We start from the raw sequence: 20,508 nt of genomic DNA, 5'->3' as shown, positions 1-20,508 counted from the left end.
GTCAAGATGAATACATTTAAAGTGAATATGACGCCACAGAGCATGTTTATTTCATATGACAGGCGGTATTTTATGCTCCCGAATGAAATGGACTGCTTGGGTGTATGTAGAAGCGATCAATATATTAATTATTCAACTTTTTGAATCCAATGCCATGAAAATGAGTGACTTTCGGCTAGAGTCTCGGGTTGAGGTAGAAGGCGAATGTGAGGTCAATGAATGAGATCGTCTCTACTATACAGCCATACTATTGTATGCCGAAGGACTGCGGATTCAGCTGATTTTGCAGATGAATTCGTATTTTTCTAATCACGCCAGCCCAATGTGCTATAGGCTTTTGTTACCACACCAGGGAGAGTGGTGTGAGCCTTTTTGGGTTTCAAAAGATCCTGTTCACCGCGAAAATTGGGCAAAACATGTCCGACAATCGATGGACCATTGGACGGACGATTGGAAGTGAGTAAGAATGCGTCTTTTATTTTATGTCAAATACTGGGTACATGGCATACGTTTCAATAAGAAGGTAGCTTGCATTTTGTGGGTGACGATGCTCCCTGTGCACCGGTAAGGCGTGAGTGGCCGCCTACCTCGGCAGATGACCGGCGGCTTGTCACACACTATGGTTGCTGGCCGATGCAGACAGGAGCGCCCGTGCTCGGGCAGCCATACGTTCTGCTCGGCCGTTCTCGATTGTGTTGAGAATTCCACCCCCCTTGGTCCTCTTCGCATGCCCGCCTAGAGACCGCTATACTCGGCTTGGATTCTGGCAGTCATGTGCTCCGCCGTAGGCCAGTTTGTCCCTCCCCTGCTGTGTCCCTGGCGATGAGCAGTCGCATCCCGCCAGACCAAGGGCAATGTCAGCAGACCTCCGGTGGGACTGCCTACTGGGGCTGCAGCAAGGAAACGACGAGCCGAAAGGTACTCGTTGCCAGTGGCTGGCCGATCTGTGAAGGCAATCACCCCCGTATGTGACATGATTCGGGGTAATTTTGTGTGATTTTTCGTGCTCGAAAGGCGAGGATGAGACTTGGAAGAGCCGCTTGGTTTGGGTTAGCATGTCGCCCAGCTTTCACCCTCCTCTTTTGTTTACGCTCTTTTCTCCGTCTCTGACTCCCCGCAGCGAAATAAGACTGTTATTTGTCATGAACATACAATTTATTTATCAATCGGGGAAAAAATATTTAGATACAAACCATATCCCGTAAAAATATTTGAGTAGAGAGAGAAAAACAATGATGACATTTTGCAGTCTGCTCTAGTCATCGGCCTCGTGTTTGTTGTCTCTGTCGCCTTTTTCTCGTTCTGAATCTTCCTCCTCTTTCAAATAAGTCTCAAACATATATGTCTGTAATGTCACAAACATTCCCTGGATTGACACTATCGTTCGAAAAATCCACACTTGAACCAGAATCGCTGAAAAACGCCTCCATTGGGCTCAATGCTAAGTGCTGAAATCGCTCATTCTCTGACGTCATCACCAAGATGGAGGTGCCAAAGCGCTATCATGACAGGAGGAGCTAAACGGCAGATTTAAAGACGCACTTCTAGTAATATGCGCGTTGCCAAATCATTGTATATAGTCGAATCCTCTCAAAATATGATTTTGAGTAATAATGCTATTTAAGATTTTTTTTTTGTCACGTCACATGCACTTTAAGTTTCATATTCTACATCTTCCATGGGTTGGAAAAACGGCAAGTGTTGAATCTGAAAAAAATTAGTTTTTTTTTTTTTTTTTTTTTTTAAATGTCCACTGCAATATGAATTTTGATTTACAAATAAATACAACTTGCATATTTTCTTTGTGGTTACTTTATTAATGAAAACAATTTGAGAAAAAAAAAAAAAGAAAGAAAGAAAGAAAAGATGAGGAATGCAATTCAAAGTGCAATGGCAAAAGGAGTTTGGAGGCAAAGAGCCCAAAGCCAACGAAAGCACCGAAAAGCCACAGGAGAGTGCAAACTCTCAAACAACAGACAAACAAAACAAGCCGTGTTGAATTTTTAAGGCAAACATCTGTCCATCATTTGCATTTTTGCTTTAATCCACATCCTCGATGATGGGTCCAGAACCAGCCCCAAAATATGGGGTTCCAACCGCTTAACAGAACGCTCCTCCACCTAGCATGCCCCTCCTTGGTACAACTTGGTCATGATGGGGTGGCAAATCTTCTCCAGCTCCTTCTGCTGGTGGTCAAACTCGTGTTTCTCTGCAGACTAAATGAGTAAACGAAAATAATTTAGTCGTTTTCTGCCATTGAAAGCAATTTTTGTCCAATCCGTTTTGACTGAGAGTCTGGCAGCGATTCCAGTCAAAATGAACTTGACATCAAGACAAGGACAGTGCTTTGCATACCTGGTTGTTGTCAAGCCAGTTGATGACCTCATAGCACTTGGACATAATTTTCATCTTGTCATACTCGCTGATCTTGCCCTTCAGCATGTCATCCTCCATGGTGGATTTCAAGTTGTAGGCGTAATCCTCCAGAGCATTCTTGGCCGCCACCCTCTGCCTCTGCACATCGTCCTCCGCCTTGTACTGCTTTGCCTCGCGCACCATGCGGTCGATGTCGTCCTTGCTCAGACGCCCTGTGGGAAGAGTCCAACATGAAGAAAAATTCACAACATTAAGGCTTCTTCAAGAAAAAAAGGTGACATTTGAAGAAATGAATGTCTTAAAAGGGCATCAATTTTCCAGTGGTAGATGTTAAACTCCTTACATTTTAGATTTTACCACATTGCATGAAAATGGGTCTGAAAAGTGTTCTCAATCTAAGAGTTAATATTTTTTACAAGGTTGGAATTAAAATGTCTTTAAACTAGCATGAAATTCTTTTCCAAGTCATCTTCCAAGGTTCTCACTGGGTCTTAAATATACCATATCTTGAGCATCTAAAAAAAATAAAAAATAAAAATGTTGAATTTCATTTGGTAGGTGAAATGCAGCACAGTTCCTTAAAGTGTGCTACATTCCATCTAAATAGGTCTGAGAAATTTTGCAATATTCTAAAATAAGTGTCAAACTCAAGGACCAAACTTTTTTTTAAAAACTCACTTAATGAAACTTGTATGATTTGTCAATTCAACACATTTTTAAGACCCTGCAGGAAGCCTGGACAGCACTGCTTCAAAACCCTTGTGGCGTGTACCTTTGTCGTTGGTGATGGTGATCTTGTTCTTCCTGCCAGTGCCCATGTCCATTGCGCTCACATCTAAGATACCGTTGACGTCAATTTCGAAGCTCACTTCAATTCGGGGAACACCTCGAGGGGCCGGAGGAATTCCCATCAGCTCAAATTTCCCTAGAATGTTGTTGTCTTTGGCCATGGCTCTTTCGCCCTCAACCACCTGCGGGGGGTTTGGCAATTCATTAGTCTGTTCTTGTTGCAAGGGGTGCAGGTGGACGTGGCTCGTACCCGAATGGTCATATTGACCTGGTTGTCGGAGACGGTGGTGAACACCTTATTCCACTTGGTGGGGATGGTGGTGTTCCTATTGATTAGCGCCGTCATGACACCGCCGAAAGTCTCGATGCCCAAAGACAAGGGGGTGACATCCAGCAGCACCAGGTCCTGAATGTTGTTTGACTTGTTGCCGGTAATAATGGCTGCCTGCACAGCTGAAACAGGCACCGAAGAGTCAAAGTCAGCTTCATTGTCATCTTCTTCATATGCACAGGTCAAAGAAAACTAAATTGTGTTTCTCTCTCTATTCCTATGATAGAGAGAGAAACGCAATTTAGATGACAAACATTTTAGGAATAGCAGGGAAAAAAGTCGATTCAAGACAGATTAAATTTGCACCTGCGCCATAAGCCACAGCCTCATCAGGATTAATGCTCTTGATGAGTTCCTTGCCGTTGAAAAATTCCTGCAGTAGCTTCTGGATCTTGGGAATTCGAGTAGAACCTCCAACCAGGACAATTTCGTGGATGGCGGACTTTTCTAGCTTGGCATCCTGGAGAGCCTTTTCCACAGGCTCCAGGATGCCACGGAACAAGTCTTTGTTGAGTTCCTCGAAGCGGGCCCTGGTGATGGCTGTGGAGTAGTCGATGCCCTCGAAGAGAGAGTCGATCTCGATGCTGGCCTGCGAGCTGGACGACAGCGTGCGCTTGGCCCTTTCGCAAGCCGTGCGCAGACGCTGCACGGCACGCTTGTTGTCGCCGATGTCTTTCTTGTGCTTGCGCTTGAACTCAGCGATGAAGTGGTTGACCATACGGTTGTCAAAATCCTCACCGCCCAGGTGAGTGTCACCCGCCGTCGCCATCACTGCGAAGATGCCGTCCTCGATGGCCAAGATGGAAATGTCAAAAGTGCCACCACCCAAGTCAAAAATGAGGACGTTCCTTTGAGAGTAGATCTACAATTCGAAACACACGTTGGGGGAAAAATCTTAATAAAGTGAAACGACCATTTCATTTTTCCTATTTGTAATAGTGGAGAGAAAAAATATTTCACAGAAGTCAGCGAAATAGCCATTGTCAGACATTTTTAAATACCGGTACAACGTTAGCCAAACAGATACAAGGATCAGCTTGTCCCACATTCACTTTGTGCAGCTATTAGAGAAACAAGCTCTAATCGACCCAGGGAGACGCTGAATTTGTCAGTCTTAGACAGAAAGGAGAAAGACAGCGACATAACTATAAAGAGTATGTGCCTATTTCTTAAGCCAATTTTTATTGTGGTTGGGACTTGGCCATGTATGTCCCAAAAATCTATTTTAAAAAAAAAAAAAATATTTGAAAGGACTTTAGTATGCAATTGCATTTCGATGCAAAACAAGTGTTAGGGTAAAAACCTGTCATGTACCAATGTACCAGCATATTGCATCACACTCATGCATCACAAAGCATCCATCACAAAGACTGTGTACTCTTTAATATGTCACAAAAGACAACTGAGAACAGCATATAAGGCACGAGCACATAGCATTCAGTGCCAGGTCATCAGCGATTCAGCATATGTTTGCATGCCAACTAGCCACTACCGCTTGACCTGATTGTTTTCTTTGCCTGTCAACATCAATAAAAACCTGTGTCTGCGATACACAACTGGTTCCTCTGTCTGGTACCTGACAGTGCGACCTGACCAAAATGGAACCAGCGTACCAACCCTCCGCCCTGGACTATCGTCACCAAACAAAGAGAAGGTCTCCCGGATGTCTGGTAACATCGCATCGTTAATCCAGATCGGCAACAAACACCAGCAACAACTCCAGCAAGAGTAAGAACAACTGACTCAGGTGATCCAAACTCTCACCAAACTGGCCACTCAGTCTTCACCACAACCTCTGGTTCCAGAAGTCCCGGTTCCGGTGAACCCAGCCTTGAATATTGATGCCCCCGATCCAAAGATTGAAAACCCCGAACGCTTTAACGGCGACCCAACCCAGGTACGAGCCTTTCTGACAAGTTGCAAAGTCCAATTTTCCTTGCAACCCTGGACCTTTGCAACCGAAGGGGCCAAAGTTGGGTACGCCATCACCCACTTGACCGGTCGGGCTCGGCTTTGGGGAACAGCGGAATTTAAGAGGCAAACACCAGCATGTACCAACTTCAATGCCTTCGCCGATGAAATGATCAAAGTGTTCGAACCGGGCTATTCTAACTCCTGGACATCCCACGCCCTTATGACCATCCGTCAAGGCAATCGGTCAGTTTCGAAGTATTCGATTGATTTCCGAACTCTGGTGAGGCGTGAATGACACATTCTATCACAGCCTGGCGAACTACATCAAAGATGTGCTCGTCTCCTATGATCTACCCAGCACCCTTGACAAAGCCATTGCCCTTGTAACCCGCATTGACCGTCGGATTCAGACCCAACGGCAAGAGAGAAGACGTCGGAGCACACCTTCTGCCTCTCAGCCTTTTCCAGTTGTTACTCCCACCCATTTAAACCAGCCTGAGCCCATGGAGATTGGCCGTGCTGCCCTAACTCCTGAAGAGAGTCAGTGACGTTTCACTTCTAATCTGCGCCTGTATTGCGGGGGTGAAGGTCATCGAATCGCTACCTGCCCAGCAAAAGCCAGAGCTCTCCAGACGTCGGGAAAATTCGGGTCAGCTCAAGGTGTCATTTAGTCTCCCCCCATTCGTAAACCCTTGCTCCAGATTCACCTCCTGCTGACTGACACCACCCATACCCTGACCGCTCTCATCGACTCTGGAGCGGAGGCCAACATCATGGATATCGATCCGGCCCAGCAGCTCGCCATTTGGCGTCACCAACTTTCCCCATCTGTTCTTCCACAAGCTCTGGATGGACATCTACTTGGCATAGTGACCCACATCTCAGCCCCGGTAACCATGCTTCTGACCCGAAGCCACCACGAGTCCGTCCAGTTCCATCTGCTCCGCTCACCAGGACAGCCTCTCATCCTTGGTTATCAATGGCTGTACCAGCACAACCCTAACCTCGACTGGGAGACTGTAGTGATACTAGAATGGGGCAGGAGATGCCACCAGACCTGCCTGAAGGAGGCAGTCATTCCCACCAACCCAGAACCTGTCAATCCTGTCCCAGATATCTCCAATGTGCTTGCCTGCTACCATCGACTCCGTGAGGTCTTTAACAAAACCAAGGCCACTTCGCTGCCCCCTCATCGGTCATATGACTGTGCCATAGACCTCCTGCCGTCCTTATCTGCACCAGAAAGAAGTGCCATGGAGAAGTAGACTAATGAATCACTAGCTGCCGGGTTAATCCGTCCATCGTCCTCGCCTGCTGGAGCTGGATTCTTCTTTGTACCGAAGAAGGCTGGCTCTTTCCGCCCATGCAAAGATTACTGGGGACTAAATGACATAACCATCAGGAACCACTACCCCCTGCCACTCATGTCATCTGCTTTTGAACTTCTCCAAGGTGCCACTGTGTCCACTAAACTGGATCTGAGGAATGCTTATCACCTGGTTGGAATGAGAGAAGGCGATGAGTGGAAGACGGCATTCAACACGCCCTCCAGACACTATGAGTACCTAGTCATGCCCTTTGGCCTAACCAACGCCCCTGCAGTATTTCAAGCCCTGGTATATCTTTGTGTTTGTGTATTTAGATAACATACTGATATTTTCCAAAACCATGTCAGACCATATAAATCACGTTCAGCAGGTTCTGCGCAGTCTCATGGAAAACTCCCCGTTTGTCAAAGTAGAGAAATGTAAATTCCACGCCAGATCAGTATCATTTCTGGGACGGATAGTGGCCGAGGGAAGTCTTCAGATGGACCCTGCAAAAGTGACGGCAGTTACATCCTGGCCTGTACCGGAGAACCGCAAGAAACTGCAACAATTCCTGGGCTTTGCCAACTTCTACAGACGATTCATCCAGAATTACAGCACAGTGGCACCCCCCCATCACAGCTCTTACCAGCATAAAGGTTCTGTTCAGGTGGACTCCAGCAGCCCGACAAGGCCTTCGAGACGCTCAAGGCACGCTTCACTTCTTCCCCTATCCTCTAAATGTCCGACCCAGAGCGACAATTTGTGGTAGAGGTGGATGCGTCCGACGTGGGGGCTGGGGCAGTGCTTTCACAGCGCACAGCAACGGGCGGCAAGTTACATCCGTGCGCCTTCCACTCTCGCCGACGGTCCCCGGCAGAGCAGAATCATGACATTGGGAATCAAGAGCTGTTGGCTTTGGAGGAATGGCGATATTGGTTTGAAGGATCAGCTGTTCCGTTTCTTGTAAGGACCGACCACAAGAACCTTTAATACATAAAAATAGCTCGGCGGTTGAACCCATGGCAGGCCCGGTGGTCCGTATTCTTACAAGTTTCAATTTCACCCTCTCTTACGGCCCTGGTTCCCGGAATGCGAGGCCCAATGCCCTCTCTCGAGTATTCCAGAAGGATGAAGCACTAGTGGAGGATTCCAAGCCCACTCTACCGGATTCCTGCCTAGTTGCTACGTTGACCTGGGACATTGAGGAGCAGGTCAAAAAAATCTATCCGGGATCAGCCTGGCCTGAGTGCCTGCCCCACTGATCACCTCATTGTTCCTGATAATCTGAGGTCCCAGGTGATCCAGTGGGGCCACAACTCCCACCTGGCTTGTCACCCTGGTGTCACACGCACCATCTACCTGCTCTCCCAGCAATTCTGGTGGCCATCGTTGAGAACAGACGTCCAAGACTTCGTGAAAGCCTGCTCCACCTGCAGCCAGAACAAGACCACCAGCCGTTTCTCAGATGGCTTGCTCCCACCCCTGCCAGTCCCCAAACGACCCTGGTCCCATATATCATTGTACTTTGTCACCGGAGTCCCTCCTTCTTAAGGAAACACTGTCATCCTCACGGTAGTGGAGAAGTTCAGCAAGATTGCCCACTTCATCTCGCTGCCAACATTGCTCACTGCTAAGAATACGGCACAGGTGGTTATGGAGCAGGTGTTTCGAATTCACGGACTACCATGGGATGTCGTATCTGACCGGGGCCCACTGATTGCATCCTCCTTCTGGAAGGAGTTCTGCCGGCTCCTGGGAGCCACAGCGGGCCTCACATCAGGCTAACAACCCCAGTCTAACGGCCAGTGAGAAAGGCTCAACCAAGAGCTTGAGACATCTCTCCACTGCATGGCTTCACGCAACCCCCATTCTTAGGCGCAACATCTGCTGTGGGTGGAATACACTCCCAACTCCCTTCCCAGGTCTGCCACTGGCCTGTCTCCCTTGCACACTGTCTTCGGCTTTCAACCGCCCCTGTTCGCCAGCCAAGAGGGAGACGCTTCCTGCCATTCCACTGAAGCCTGTGTACGGAGATGTCGCTGAATCTGGTCTCAAGCCCGTACTGCTCTTTTAAAGTCTGTTTCTGGTTATGCGCTCAGAGCCACCCGACAACGGACTGCAGCCCATACATACCAAGTGGGCCAGAAGGTATGGCTTTCTTCCCGGGACCTGCCAATCCAGGTGGAATCACGTAAACTGGCACCCAGGTTCATTGGTCTATTTCCCATCGAGAAGATCATCGGTCTATGAAGGTGCACCCAAACTTCCATGTCTCCAAACTAAAGCCAGTCCATGAAAGCCCCCTGATCCCGAGTGCATCACCACCTCCCCCTCCTCGCCTGGTGGACGGGGGTCCTGTCTACACAGTTCGCCGACTGCTCAAGTCACGCCGCCGGGGCAGAGGCCTCCAATATCTGTTGGACTGGGAAGGATGTGGTCCTGAGGAGAGGATGTGGGTCCCAGCTGGGCAGATTGTAAATCGAACCCTCATATCAGACTTCCACCGCCTCCATCCGGACCAACCGTCCGTCCGGCGGGGTCAACCTAGAGTGGTTTGCTCTCAGCCCATACCTGCATCTGACTCTGACTCGTAACCCAACCCTTTGCCATCGGTAGTTTATTCCTCCACTGGCGAGGAGGAGAGAGAGCCGGTGCCCTCAGTGGATGAGGCCATGGACTCTGACAGGCCGGTGGATTAGTAGCCCTTGGTGGTCTCAATTCTTGGGACTTTAAATTGCCTTTCAAGATGACATATCTGTTCTATGTGTTGGATTTTATCAAGTAAATGTCCCCCAAAAGTGAGTTATACTCCGATGCGACTTATATGTTTTTTTCCTCTTAATTGCACATTTTTGGGCTGGTGCAACTTTTACTCAGGTGTGACTTATCGTCTGAAAAATACGGTACATGTCCATATCCAAATTTTAAATATGTGCTACTTCTCCGATTTTTCCATTTTTGTAGCCAACATCCAAGCTAATGTGCGTCAGTTATATCAGTGTTGTCCGCGTTTCAAGGTTTAGTGATGGGAACATAACCAGTGATTAAAAGGAGTTAATCGTTTTGGAACTCTAGTCTTTTGCAATCAATTCTTCCAAATGAATGCGTTTAAGTCATCACCTTTTTGTCCATTCCGTAAGCAATAGCTGCAGCTGTGGGTTCGTTGATGATACGCAAAACATTGAGTCCGGAGATGATTCCGGCGTCTTTGGTGGCCTGACGCTGAGAGTCGTTGAAGTAGGCTGGGACGGTCACCACAGCGTTGGTTACAGGCTGAGAGGAGTAAAAAGCTACAATTATTCTAGAAGTGTGCAACAGCTGAAGACTACAAATGCAGAACCTGATGCAGTCATTACCTTTCCGAGGAAGGCCTCTGCAATTTCCTTCATTTTAAGGAGCACCATGGAGGAGATCTCCTCAGGGAAGAATGTCTTGGTCTCACCTTTGTACTCCACTTTGACTTTGGGCCGCGTGTTATCATCAATGACGGTGAAGGGCCAGTGCTTCATGTCAGACTGGACCACATCATCATTAAACTGCCTGCCGATGAGTCGCTTTGCATCTGGGGTGGGGATATAATTTTGAACTGGAGTCAGCAGGGATGCCACACAAAAATTGGTAAAATAATGTGGTTTTCCTACCGAATACAGTGCTTGTAGGGTTAAGGGCAGCTTGGCTCTTTGCAGCGTCTCCAATCAGCCTCATTTTGTCTGTGAAGGCAACATAGCTGGGTGTGGTCCTGTTGCCCTGCTCATTTGCAATGATCTCTACTTTGCCGTGCTGGAACACGGCTACGCATGAGTACGTAGTGCCCAGATCAATACCCACTGCTGGTGCATTGGCCATGGCTTCTGAGATGATTGAGAATATCATTAAATGTCGTTAAATAAAATATAGAATAGATATTTATTGTCATTGTCAGCAACTAAATGAACATTGTGAACAACAGAGTTTGACGTGGCACTCATTTCAAATTAAGAAAAAAAAATAGCAGCAAATAGACATACATAATGATAAAAAATATTTGAGAATTTTGGAAATTGTTTATTGTCATCATCATCGGTATGATTGACAGTTACCAGATAGCATTGTGATAAGATTAACCCAAAGAAACCCGAAAAAAGACAAGGGCTGACGGGGAGCCGGGGCTTATTAAATCCCGTCCCCATTAAGCCAAAGGACGCACACCATTGCATGATAGAGTAGGCATTTCACATTGTGGTACCAGTACAGTCTTTTTTTAAATCTTTTTTTTTTACACACGAATTATCTTCCCAAGAGTCATTGATTAGACGTAAAACTTGGGTCAAGCTGTCAGTCATCTGTTTGCTCATTGATTAGGTTAGAGTTTGTCTGATTTGTTGATGGAAGATAGCTGAGGGAGAGACGGAAGCCCACCTCCGCTGCAACCCGTGCAGGTAGTTCAGTCTTCGTTCTTGCGAACAAGCCTCTCTTGGTCCCGAATCTCCGTAATGATTTTCGTCACCATTTGTGCTTCGGCAACACTTGATGCTGTTTGGTCCATCTTCACCTGTGACAGATCATCACAGGCCTTGTTGAGGCTGGCGCATCCCGCATAGATAGCGTCATCGATGTTGCGAGCAAGCTCCATTGCTTCTCAATGGTGTCACATCACTTTCACCGAGAAACAGTGCATCCAAAGGCCATCAATAACCAGCAGGAGAGCGAGAACCAGCAGTGTGACGAAAACATAAACATCTTCTCATCTTCGATCTCAAGAGTGGTTAAACATGGGCCTCCACTTCCCCCAGCCATCCTCGGTAAATCCAGACGTGAAAGTGTTGGCCGGACATGGGCGTTGGCTCGATGTAGGTCACATTGTTGAGAAAATCTTGTCCAAAGTACTTAGTGACCAGTTAAGCAGTTCCATTATACAAAAATTGTTACAGATTTAATCAAGACTCGACACGATTCGCGTATGTGAGCAGATGGAATGTTCTGTCTGTGCGACAGAGCTGATTGTTACGACATGTTATGACTACCTTATCATTAGTCTCTGAAATTCCTCCAGTTTTTGTTATAGGAACACTATGCAGTGTCTGTGTGTCTGGCAGAACGCCCTAATTTGTCTCTCGTGCGGTTGTTTTTTCCATGCTGGAGGTCACTCTCGGTACGAGAAACAGTACCATCTTTTTCATTCCCCCTCATGAGCCCCGACAGGGCTGATAAGGTGATTCACTTAATGTGTCAAAGGGCATGAGGTGGAGTCTTCCTAAACTATAGTTAGATGCTTTACTATTATGAATGTGTTAGACTAATGCAAACAGTTATATGGTGTGTGCAAGAACGGTACCTATTCCCTTCACGACTTAGAATAATATCCTTATATGTTCTTTTAAAGGCTGCTAGGGACCCCATGTTGGTCAGTGCAGGTCAAGAGCATTCCAGAGCTGGGCCCCTATGTTAGGAATCGGAAATTATTTTAAGGTGATTCCGACATGGCTGTAGTTAAACACATTGTTCTTTCTCAAATCATAACTCGATTCCCTCGCTTGGAAGCGAATTTGTAAGTTGTGCGGAAGACAATTTGAATGGGCCTTGTACATCATCTGGACAGTTTTGAAGTGTATCAAGTCATAAAATTTTTAAAACTCAGATTTGATGTAAAGCTAATTTGCGTGTGCTCTTTATGGTGCTTTGTGGATAAGCCTAATCGCTTTCTTTTGAAGGGTCACCAGAGGATGAAGTTGGGCTTTGTAAGTGTTTCCCCAAATTTCGGCACAATAGGTGAGATACGGCAAGATCAATGCACTGTAGAGTGTTTGGAGAGCCTACTCATCTAGCACATTTTGGGCTCTAAAGAGAATATGCTTCTAACTAGTTTGTTTTTCAGATGGCTTACATGTACCTTCGATGTTAATAAATCATCCATAAGACTTTGTGCTCTCTAACTGTCTGTATTGTCACATGGTTTATTTGTAAGTTTAAGTGCTCCTTGAGACCTTTTCTGCCAAATAGAAAATATTTTGTTTTTTCCAGATTTATAGATAATTTATTAGCGTTGAACCATTGCTGCAGCTTTTCTAGTTCGACATTTATTAGCTTAGTTAGACCTTTCAGGTCAGTAAACTAAAGTGTAATCACATTCGTAAATGAATGGCTTCTGGGTTTTGAAATGTAAAAAAACAATCTATTGTGATAAAACAACAAAATTGCAATAACTGCATTAACCATCAAAGTGAAGTCTAACTGTAGTCTTGAAACAAATCTGAATAAGGAAAAACATTGCAATAAAATAATGCAAACTGGTTAAATTTGAGAGTAGCTGAGATCTGTCATGACAGAACATCGCTTCAATGATATCTGGCGCCATCTAGCGTCGTGAATGGGGAGAGTAGCTGAGATCTGTCAGGACACAACATCGCTTCAATGATATCTGGCGCCATCTAGTGTCGTGAATAGGTATAATGTCTAGACCGCGAATTTTAGATGACCCCCTCTTTTTCAGTTTTATTTCAATCCAAAAAAACACCGTCTCATATTCGGGCCAATACTCTACTTGCAATTTTCCGTGATGTTATTGTAGAAGTCGTAGTCCGGATCAAGATTTTCATTTGGGTCATCATGGCACTATTCAATCTACTCAGCCACTTTTGGTTGAAATGAGCACAAAATGTCAGTTGTCATCAGTAATTTTCGAATGGGGTCAGCTCTTCAAGGCGCTTTATGACTTTGGTTTTCATGTCTTGTGTCTTGATGAGGATTCTGAAATCCGAGTTCGAGATGCCAGCAATTCTCCCAGTTTTCTTGAGTTGACGTGCTTTTCTTGCAATTTCAGCATTCCGGCGGGTCAGGTTGGCATTTAGGAAGATGTTGGATCCTTTCAAGCGTTGGCCCTGTTTAAGTAGAGCAATCTTGCTCTTGTGGTCAGCCAATTTCATGCCCACCATCGCCGATCGTCTCTCCCCAGATGGGAGCAGGAAGCAATGCAGGATGTGTTGCGGTTCCACGTTTATTCCATATTCTTGTAGCTTGGCAGCTAGCTGTAGAGCGACTGTAGCGTCACCTGGGTCCGACTCTTGTTCGGTGCGTTTAGTGGCATGGGCATATGATCTGGGCTTCAGTTGTAACCCAGAGATCATTAGCGCGTCTGCCCTGGTCGAGCTCGTTCACTAAAAACTCCAGTCTTTTGATGTGGACATGTCTCTCTTCCACCACATGCTTGAGTTTCTCGTTTTCAGCCCGCAGCAGCTGGAGCTCTATCAAGATTTCTTGATTTCTCCTTTGATTTTCTTGATTTTGCCTTTGCATCAATTCGGTCATGGTGACCTCCAATTTCTGAATGGATTATTTTATTTCATCCAAGTCGTCAGAATTTTTCGGAGCCATACTGGGTGCCAGAGATTTTAGGCTGGCCCTGAGCGCTAATCATCTTGATAAGTTGCTCGGGGGAGAGCACAGGAGGATGCGTCCTCACTCTGCAAAAGCTAGAACAAGAATGATATTTGAATATATTTGAGACCTGGTGTTCACACGTGTACCATCACATTCTGGGTCATGTAGACCCAATATCAACATTTGGTGGCGTGACCTACATATTTGGTCCCAGACCCTTTTTTTTGCACCATGTGGGCCATTTTTCCCACAGACCGGCAATGTGTGGCAGAAAATTACAGTAAATTTAAAATAACATGACGGGGCTAAAACCGAACATTAAGAGCAGGGAAAATGTAAGTTACCATACACTGAATCAAACTTTTTTAACAGAGGCCTCTCCTAAAACCTGACCTCAAATATGCTTGGTCGTAGGCATAATGAGTTATTCTCCAAAGTTTCTTGGCTTTAGCAATCAGGTTCGTCACGAGGAATGATGCTGTCAGTGCTTTCACTTTTGTTGCCTCGTTTGCTAGCTTTTAGCCATATATATGCAGAATGGACTTGGTTGCAGGCTTCTCTTCTGGGTCAGCAGGTGGCCTTTTCCTCATAGAAAAGCTGTCCAAAGAAGTTGCCGACCACAGCACATAGCCATCAACAGCTAAGGTTACGTTTTACATTGACTGACGCTGGGCTGCTGTAGGTGTGCAAACATCCCAGTAACGGTGGCCAACCACTAGAGGGCAAAATACACAAATCTCTACTCTGATAAATCAATAGAGTAGACATGCATATTGATGTGTTAAGAGGCACAGGCCAGATTGCAGTCGTTAACAAATTATTTATTATTTCTCTGCGGCCGGGTAGCAAATGGGGTGGGGAAAGTTTTGTTGTGTCAACTGTAGTCAAGAAAGAAGTCTTGAAAAAGGTTGGAATGCTTCTATCGTGTGGTAAAGACAATAATAGCACCTTTTAAAACTAAAGTTTAAATAGCTGGTTGTCAAATGTGTTGCTCTGAAACGAAAACAAGGAAACAATAGGCCCACTAAATTTTGATATAAAACCAGTTTTAAGTATTGAGATCCCATCATGTCAGATCGCCAAATACTGACGAGGAAGAATGGTTTGCTCGTTACAATATGTCACCTTTCCACTGTTATTCGTCTGTTAAGAAAATGGAGACGTATAGCTTTCTCTCCCCTGTCCCTGCGTGCGTTCAGTTTTTGGGCGCTTGAGTAACACAGGATGGACGAATGCACATCAATTTGTCAAACCAACCAAGTCATGTGGTCATATGAGATTAAAACTTTTGGTCTTAATTCCACTCATAGTGTTTGGAGGAAGAACAATGAAGAGTACCATCCCAATAACACCATCGCTACTGTGAAACATGGGGGTGTTCTTCTGCAAATGGGAGTAGACGACTGCACTGTTTTAAGGAGAGGATGACTACGGCCATGCATTGTGAGATTTTGGAGAATAACCTACTTCCCTCAGTTAGAGCATTGAAAATGGGCCGTGATTGGGTCTTCCAACATGACAATGGCCCGAATTAGACAGCCAGGATAACCAAGGAGTGGCTTCGTAAAAAGCATATCAAGGTTCTGAAGGGGCTTAACCAGTCTACAGACCAAAACCCAATAAAAATCTTTGGAGGAAGCTCAAACTCAGTTTCTCAGTGACAGCCCAGAAACCTGATTGATCTAGAGAAGATCTGTGGGGAGCAGTGCAAAATCCCTGCTGCACTCTGTGCAAACCTGGTGAATAGTTACAGGAAATGTTTGATCCCTGTAATTTTTTATCAAAGGCTACTGTAACAAATATTAACATTAATTTTCTCAGGTGTTCAAATACTTATTTGAAGCAGTGCAGTATAATACAAATAGATTGTTAAAAAAAAATCATACACTGTGATTTCTGGATTTTTTTCCTTAGATTGTCTTTCACAGTGGACAAGCAACTACCATGACAATTTCAAACCCGCCCATCATTGCTAAGTGGGACAACTTGCAAAATCGCAGGGTGTTCAAATAGTTATTTTTCTTATTGTATGTGATAAAGCCCTTTTCCTTTCAGTTTTTGACTCATTCACTGTGTGACTGGGAAGTCACGTAACGTTGTAGAACGAATCATTCCAACAATCTCAGTCAGGACCAAATAAGTGAATAGGAAGTGACATAACTCAATCTTGCCCTCTGCCTGCACACTGGCTGCTGGCCACACATGGAAGTGAGTGACAGACGCTCTTCTGTTTCCGCTCCCTCCCCTGCCTGGCGTCTGATTGGTCGTACGCAATGTCAAGACGCTGCAGCTTGCTCAACGCCCTCCCACACAAGTCCCAACTTCCTTAGGAACGAATCATTGCAGAAGGTACTCACTCTCCAAGCAATTCGCTCAAAAAAACAAACAAACCGTTCGCGACTCACTCAACACCAAAACGCAACCACAAGTCGTTAGCAGGATGCAGCTCCACAATTGCCCAAGGCATACAAACTTTCTAGCGCATTGGACACACTTTACGTGTAGACAATCTACAAGGGCAAGACACGTTAACTTGAAAACGTTATCCAAAATCGGCCCATTGACATCAGTCTTTAACCCTTTACAATGTGAGCATTTTCTATGAAATTAGGGGTTGACTGTTCTTTAAGTATTTAAAAACGAATAAAAACTGTACAAACATGCCTTGTTGCACATTTTATTATTCCTAAATCATTAAAAGATTATGTCATGAACTTTTTCCACAATTTTTTACATTTTTGAAAGTATCATAACCTGCTAAAGTTGAAGAATTTCAAATGCCAACTAAGGAAAATCGCACACATCCCTTGATTACTGATAAACTATAAATTTCACTAAGTTTTAGACATGGAGCAATTTACATTCCAAAAATGACACCTTTTTTTTTACTATAGTTTGAAAACAATAGGCATTATAGTCATGGAACCTGAATTTTCTATTCATTTCAGTGAAATGAAACTTCATCTTTTACGTCTGGGAGGGGTCTGTTCATGCCTCTGGCTCTCACTTAGAGCTCTGGAAGGGGGTCTATCTGAAGTGAAAAAAAATATTAAATATTCTGATGTTTACAAATAACCATATTCACACTGTATTCTCAAATTCACACATGAGTATCATATAAAAGTAAAATATATTAATGTAATCCCATAATCTATCAATGAATTTTGAGGTTTTTAATGAAGCTTAGCATCTTATAAAGTAGAAAAACACATGTTTTTGTCATTGTTTACACTACATGGGCAATAATAGAAGATTTTATTGATTCAGCAGCAGGGGTCACTGTATTCAAGTTAAGTCTGGAGAGCTCAAATCTTATCAAATTTAACTGGATTGTTGATATGTTCATGATAAATGGTTATATTTTTCCATTTTGTCACCTTCTTTGAGGGGCTCAATGTCATTCTTTATCAAGTCCTCTTCCTACCGCTTCAAATCCATCTCCCCGGTTTCTGGAGACTCCTCATCAGACTCGGGATAATTTACCACTTGTACTCGCCTCCTACGGACTGGATGGTCTTCTCCTGGTGTTCCACACCTTCTTCTACCCCTGCCTTGTCGTTGAGATGCCATATTTCCAATATATTGTAATCAAACCTGATTATTCCAGCAGAGAGAGGAGATGTAACAAAACCCTAAAAGCTCGTTTTAAATAAGTGACAGTGCTGCCATCTGTTGTTGAATGAATGAAAGAGCTACTATTCGTCAATATACAGTGGGGAGAACAAGTATTTGATACACTGCCAATGGGTCCCATTGGCAGTGTATCAAATACTTGTTCTCCCCACTGTACTAGCCAAAAATTACGCCTTTATGACGAGTACTACAGAAGTTATGGCCCACAGAAATTAAGGGGATGCCGGCGTCCCCGATTCTACAGCAAGGAGTGTATAGGGTTAAAGCCAACGCATTTGTTAGATATAAGTCAAGTTAAAGTACACAACAACTTCTAATAACTCATTGAAAGTAAACGATATTTATATATATATACACTACTGTTCAAAAGTTTGGGGTCGAAGCAACCCCAAACTTTTGAACCGTAGTGTACATAATGAAAAATCCCATATGATACGCTACGGTTCAAAATCTTTTGAACGGTGGTGTATATACTAGTATACTGTTTATATGAAGAGCTACATACTTGAATGTGAAATCATTGCATTGCATTGCTTTTTATTGCATACTTGGTATGGGTGACAAATAATAATTTAATAATAACTAACCACAGCATTCTCTCTCTGTCAGCCTCCCTTTCAGTGCAACAAGCAGCAACATAACGGCTCCATCTTTATAGCAAAGCACAAATGGAAGCAGCACACGAGTGAGTCTCTCTCTCTGACACACACAGCTTAGCCACTTAGCTTAGTTTACTTTGCTTACTTCTACAGCCCTTTTGAATAGGCTTGCCACCTATCGCAAGAATCGTTCCAAATTGGGAATTAAAAGTTGCGTTCCGTATTGAAATAATACGAAATGTAAATAAATAGATACATTTATATGCATTTTAGGAGTTTCGAGGATGTCCCTTTTTTTTCATCACCTATATGACTTTGGGCACGTGGGGTAGGGTTGTCACCTGTCCATTGAAATAAGGAACGATCCGAAATTGGGAATTGAATGTTGCGTTCCATCCTGAACAAATATGGAATATATTTGAATAGATACATTTCTATGCATTTTAGGAGTTTTGGGGATGTCCCTTTTTTTTTCTCTGCCTGTAGAGCTTTGGGCGCGAGGAGGGCGTCCCGTATTTCTTATTTCTGAAAGGTGGCAACCCTACTTTTGAGACGAAGTGACTTGACCAGGGTTTGTTGCTGTGGTCCAGCCCACTTTCTCTTGGTCGCAGTTGCTGTTGTTGCAGGCTCAAACTCTGTGTTCGTTCACATGTTTCGTCTTCAAATATTTTACCAGGTTCGAGGTATTAAAACTGGCCGATTTAGCTCCACCTCTTGAAACTTTCAGGCTGCAAATCTTGCATGCAGCGATTGTACTCGACGGAGTTTCTATGCTGAAATATTCACAGACCGCTGACATTTCCTGGTTTGCTTTTCCTCCAAATGAAAATGCCTCCCCAGGATTAGTTAAGAGCAGCTGTTGGACTGCTATCATTGGTCTGGAGCAGGCCTTAGCGATAGCTGCTTGGCATGCAAAGTGATCACGTGTCATCACGAAACACAGAGTGTACTGAGTGTCAGGAGAAAGAAGGCTACGTTCAAGTGATACCAGTAAATGGTATCGGCGCCTTATTTGTTGGTACTCGCCGTTACCGATACCACGATTTTATTGCCGCATCGCCCCCCCAAACCACCCCACCCGCCAATACTGGTATCTGTATTGGTGCAACATTACCGAAAATGCATAAATCGCATTTTTCTTGCCTCGAGGTTCAACTTCCATAATGTCTTGTAACGTGTGAAAAGTCACGAACCAGGGAAGGACAGATGAAATGCCACATGAATTGGGTCGTACTCACCTCTTTTTAAGAAGCTGTCTTTGTTATTTTTAGGCCTCTACAGTGCTGCTGGACCAGTCCGCTACCTAACCGGCAAAGTTCAAGAAGTTTCTTGCAAGGAATAAATTGTCTTCGTCAGTTTCCTTAATTGCTAAGCAAGCCCGCCACAGAAGGCTCGAGAATGAGAGGTGGGGCCACAGACGCCCTTGTCCACGGTCCAATCCAAAAAAAGAGTTTGCTGTTGCTAACGGGAAAAGGGAGGATTTTTTGGCATGGGACGTTTTTCTTTAGCTTAAAAATTACCCGCCCATAAAGGAAGAGATAGAATAATTATGACATCTGTCAGGAATGCGGTCAGGCAGGTGGTATGTGGACCCAAGTGCAGGGAATGGGAAGCGGGCCAAAAAGGTGGTGCAAAAGTAGTTTAATTAAAGCCGACAGAAAAGCAAAGTACAAACCAAAACTGAGGTGATCCCCGAAAAAAAACAGTAGCAAACAAAACTCGGGTTACTAACAAAAGGTTGGGTATCAAAAACTTACTGAGGGCAGGACGAGGGCTTGGAGAAAACTGACGAGAACACAGGACTGCGGGGAGTCGGCGCGGGCACAGGACTGCGGGGAGTCGGGGCGGGCACTGGAACAGAGGCTAGACGGAGAGGCACCGGGACGGGCACCTCGGGCAGCCTGGACGTAGGGACGGGCACCTCGGGAAGCCTGGACATCGGTGCGGAAGGCCCGGGAAGCCGCGGAGTCGGGACAGGCGCACGCCGTCGATGTTGACGACCGAGGCTTTTGGCAAGTGCCTTCAGGTGGCAGGGGCGGCAGAACGCCGCCAGCCTCAGCCTCATTAGGCCGCAATGAACCTGGGCGACCCCACAGTCCACCACGGGGGGATCCCCGATAGATGGCCCAACGGGATCCCGGGTATGAATCTTTGGCTAGGATCTCTGATCGTGACTGTAAGATATGCTTAATTGTATGAC

The 20,508-nt window shown here is 45.1% G+C and overlaps 1 protein-coding gene across 1 annotated transcript; it reads right to left on the bottom strand.

Annotated features, from left to right (window-relative positions):
* Window positions 1-1,848: 1,848 nt before the first annotated feature.
* LOC130917177 (heat shock cognate 71 kDa protein-like) lies at window positions 1,849-19,874 on the bottom strand. The gene is made up of 9 exons (XM_057838295.1): window positions 19,547-19,874; window positions 10,362-10,571; window positions 10,077-10,282; window positions 9,841-9,993; window positions 3,803-4,358; window positions 3,416-3,618; window positions 3,149-3,347; window positions 2,356-2,588; window positions 1,849-2,216 (listed from the first exon to the last, which is right to left on the bottom strand). Exons 2-9 carry the CDS (start codon window positions 10,564-10,566, stop codon window positions 2,121-2,123), a joined length of 1,851 nt encoding a protein of 616 aa, XP_057694278.1. The 5' UTR covers window positions 10,567-10,571; window positions 19,547-19,874; the 3' UTR covers window positions 1,849-2,120.
* Between the last annotated feature and the right edge of the window lie 634 nt (window positions 19,875-20,508).

The sequence above is a fragment of the Corythoichthys intestinalis genome, chromosome 6 (assembly GCF_030265065.1).
Source record: "Corythoichthys intestinalis isolate RoL2023-P3 chromosome 6, ASM3026506v1, whole genome shotgun sequence".
In the NCBI taxonomy this organism is placed as follows: Eukaryota; Metazoa; Chordata; class Actinopteri; order Syngnathiformes; family Syngnathidae; genus Corythoichthys; species Corythoichthys intestinalis.
Note: the sequence above shows the minus strand (reverse complement) of the source record. Positions and strands in the feature narration are given on the sequence as shown.

Bases quoted from the DNA above. Each gene is read 5' to 3' on its own strand.
- LOC130917177 (XM_057838295.1), bottom strand. From the start codon at position 10,566: ATGGCCAATGCACCAGCAGTGGGTATTGATCTGGGCACTACGTACTCA. The intron at 3,348-3,415 runs GTACGAGCCACG...AACCCCCCGCAG, and splicing joins AGGTCAATATGACCATTCGG to GTGGTTGAGGGCGAAAGAGC. The intron at 2,589-3,148 runs GTACACGCCACA...CTCTTCCCACAG, and splicing joins CACCATCACCAACGACAAAG to GGCGTCTGAGCAAGGACGAC.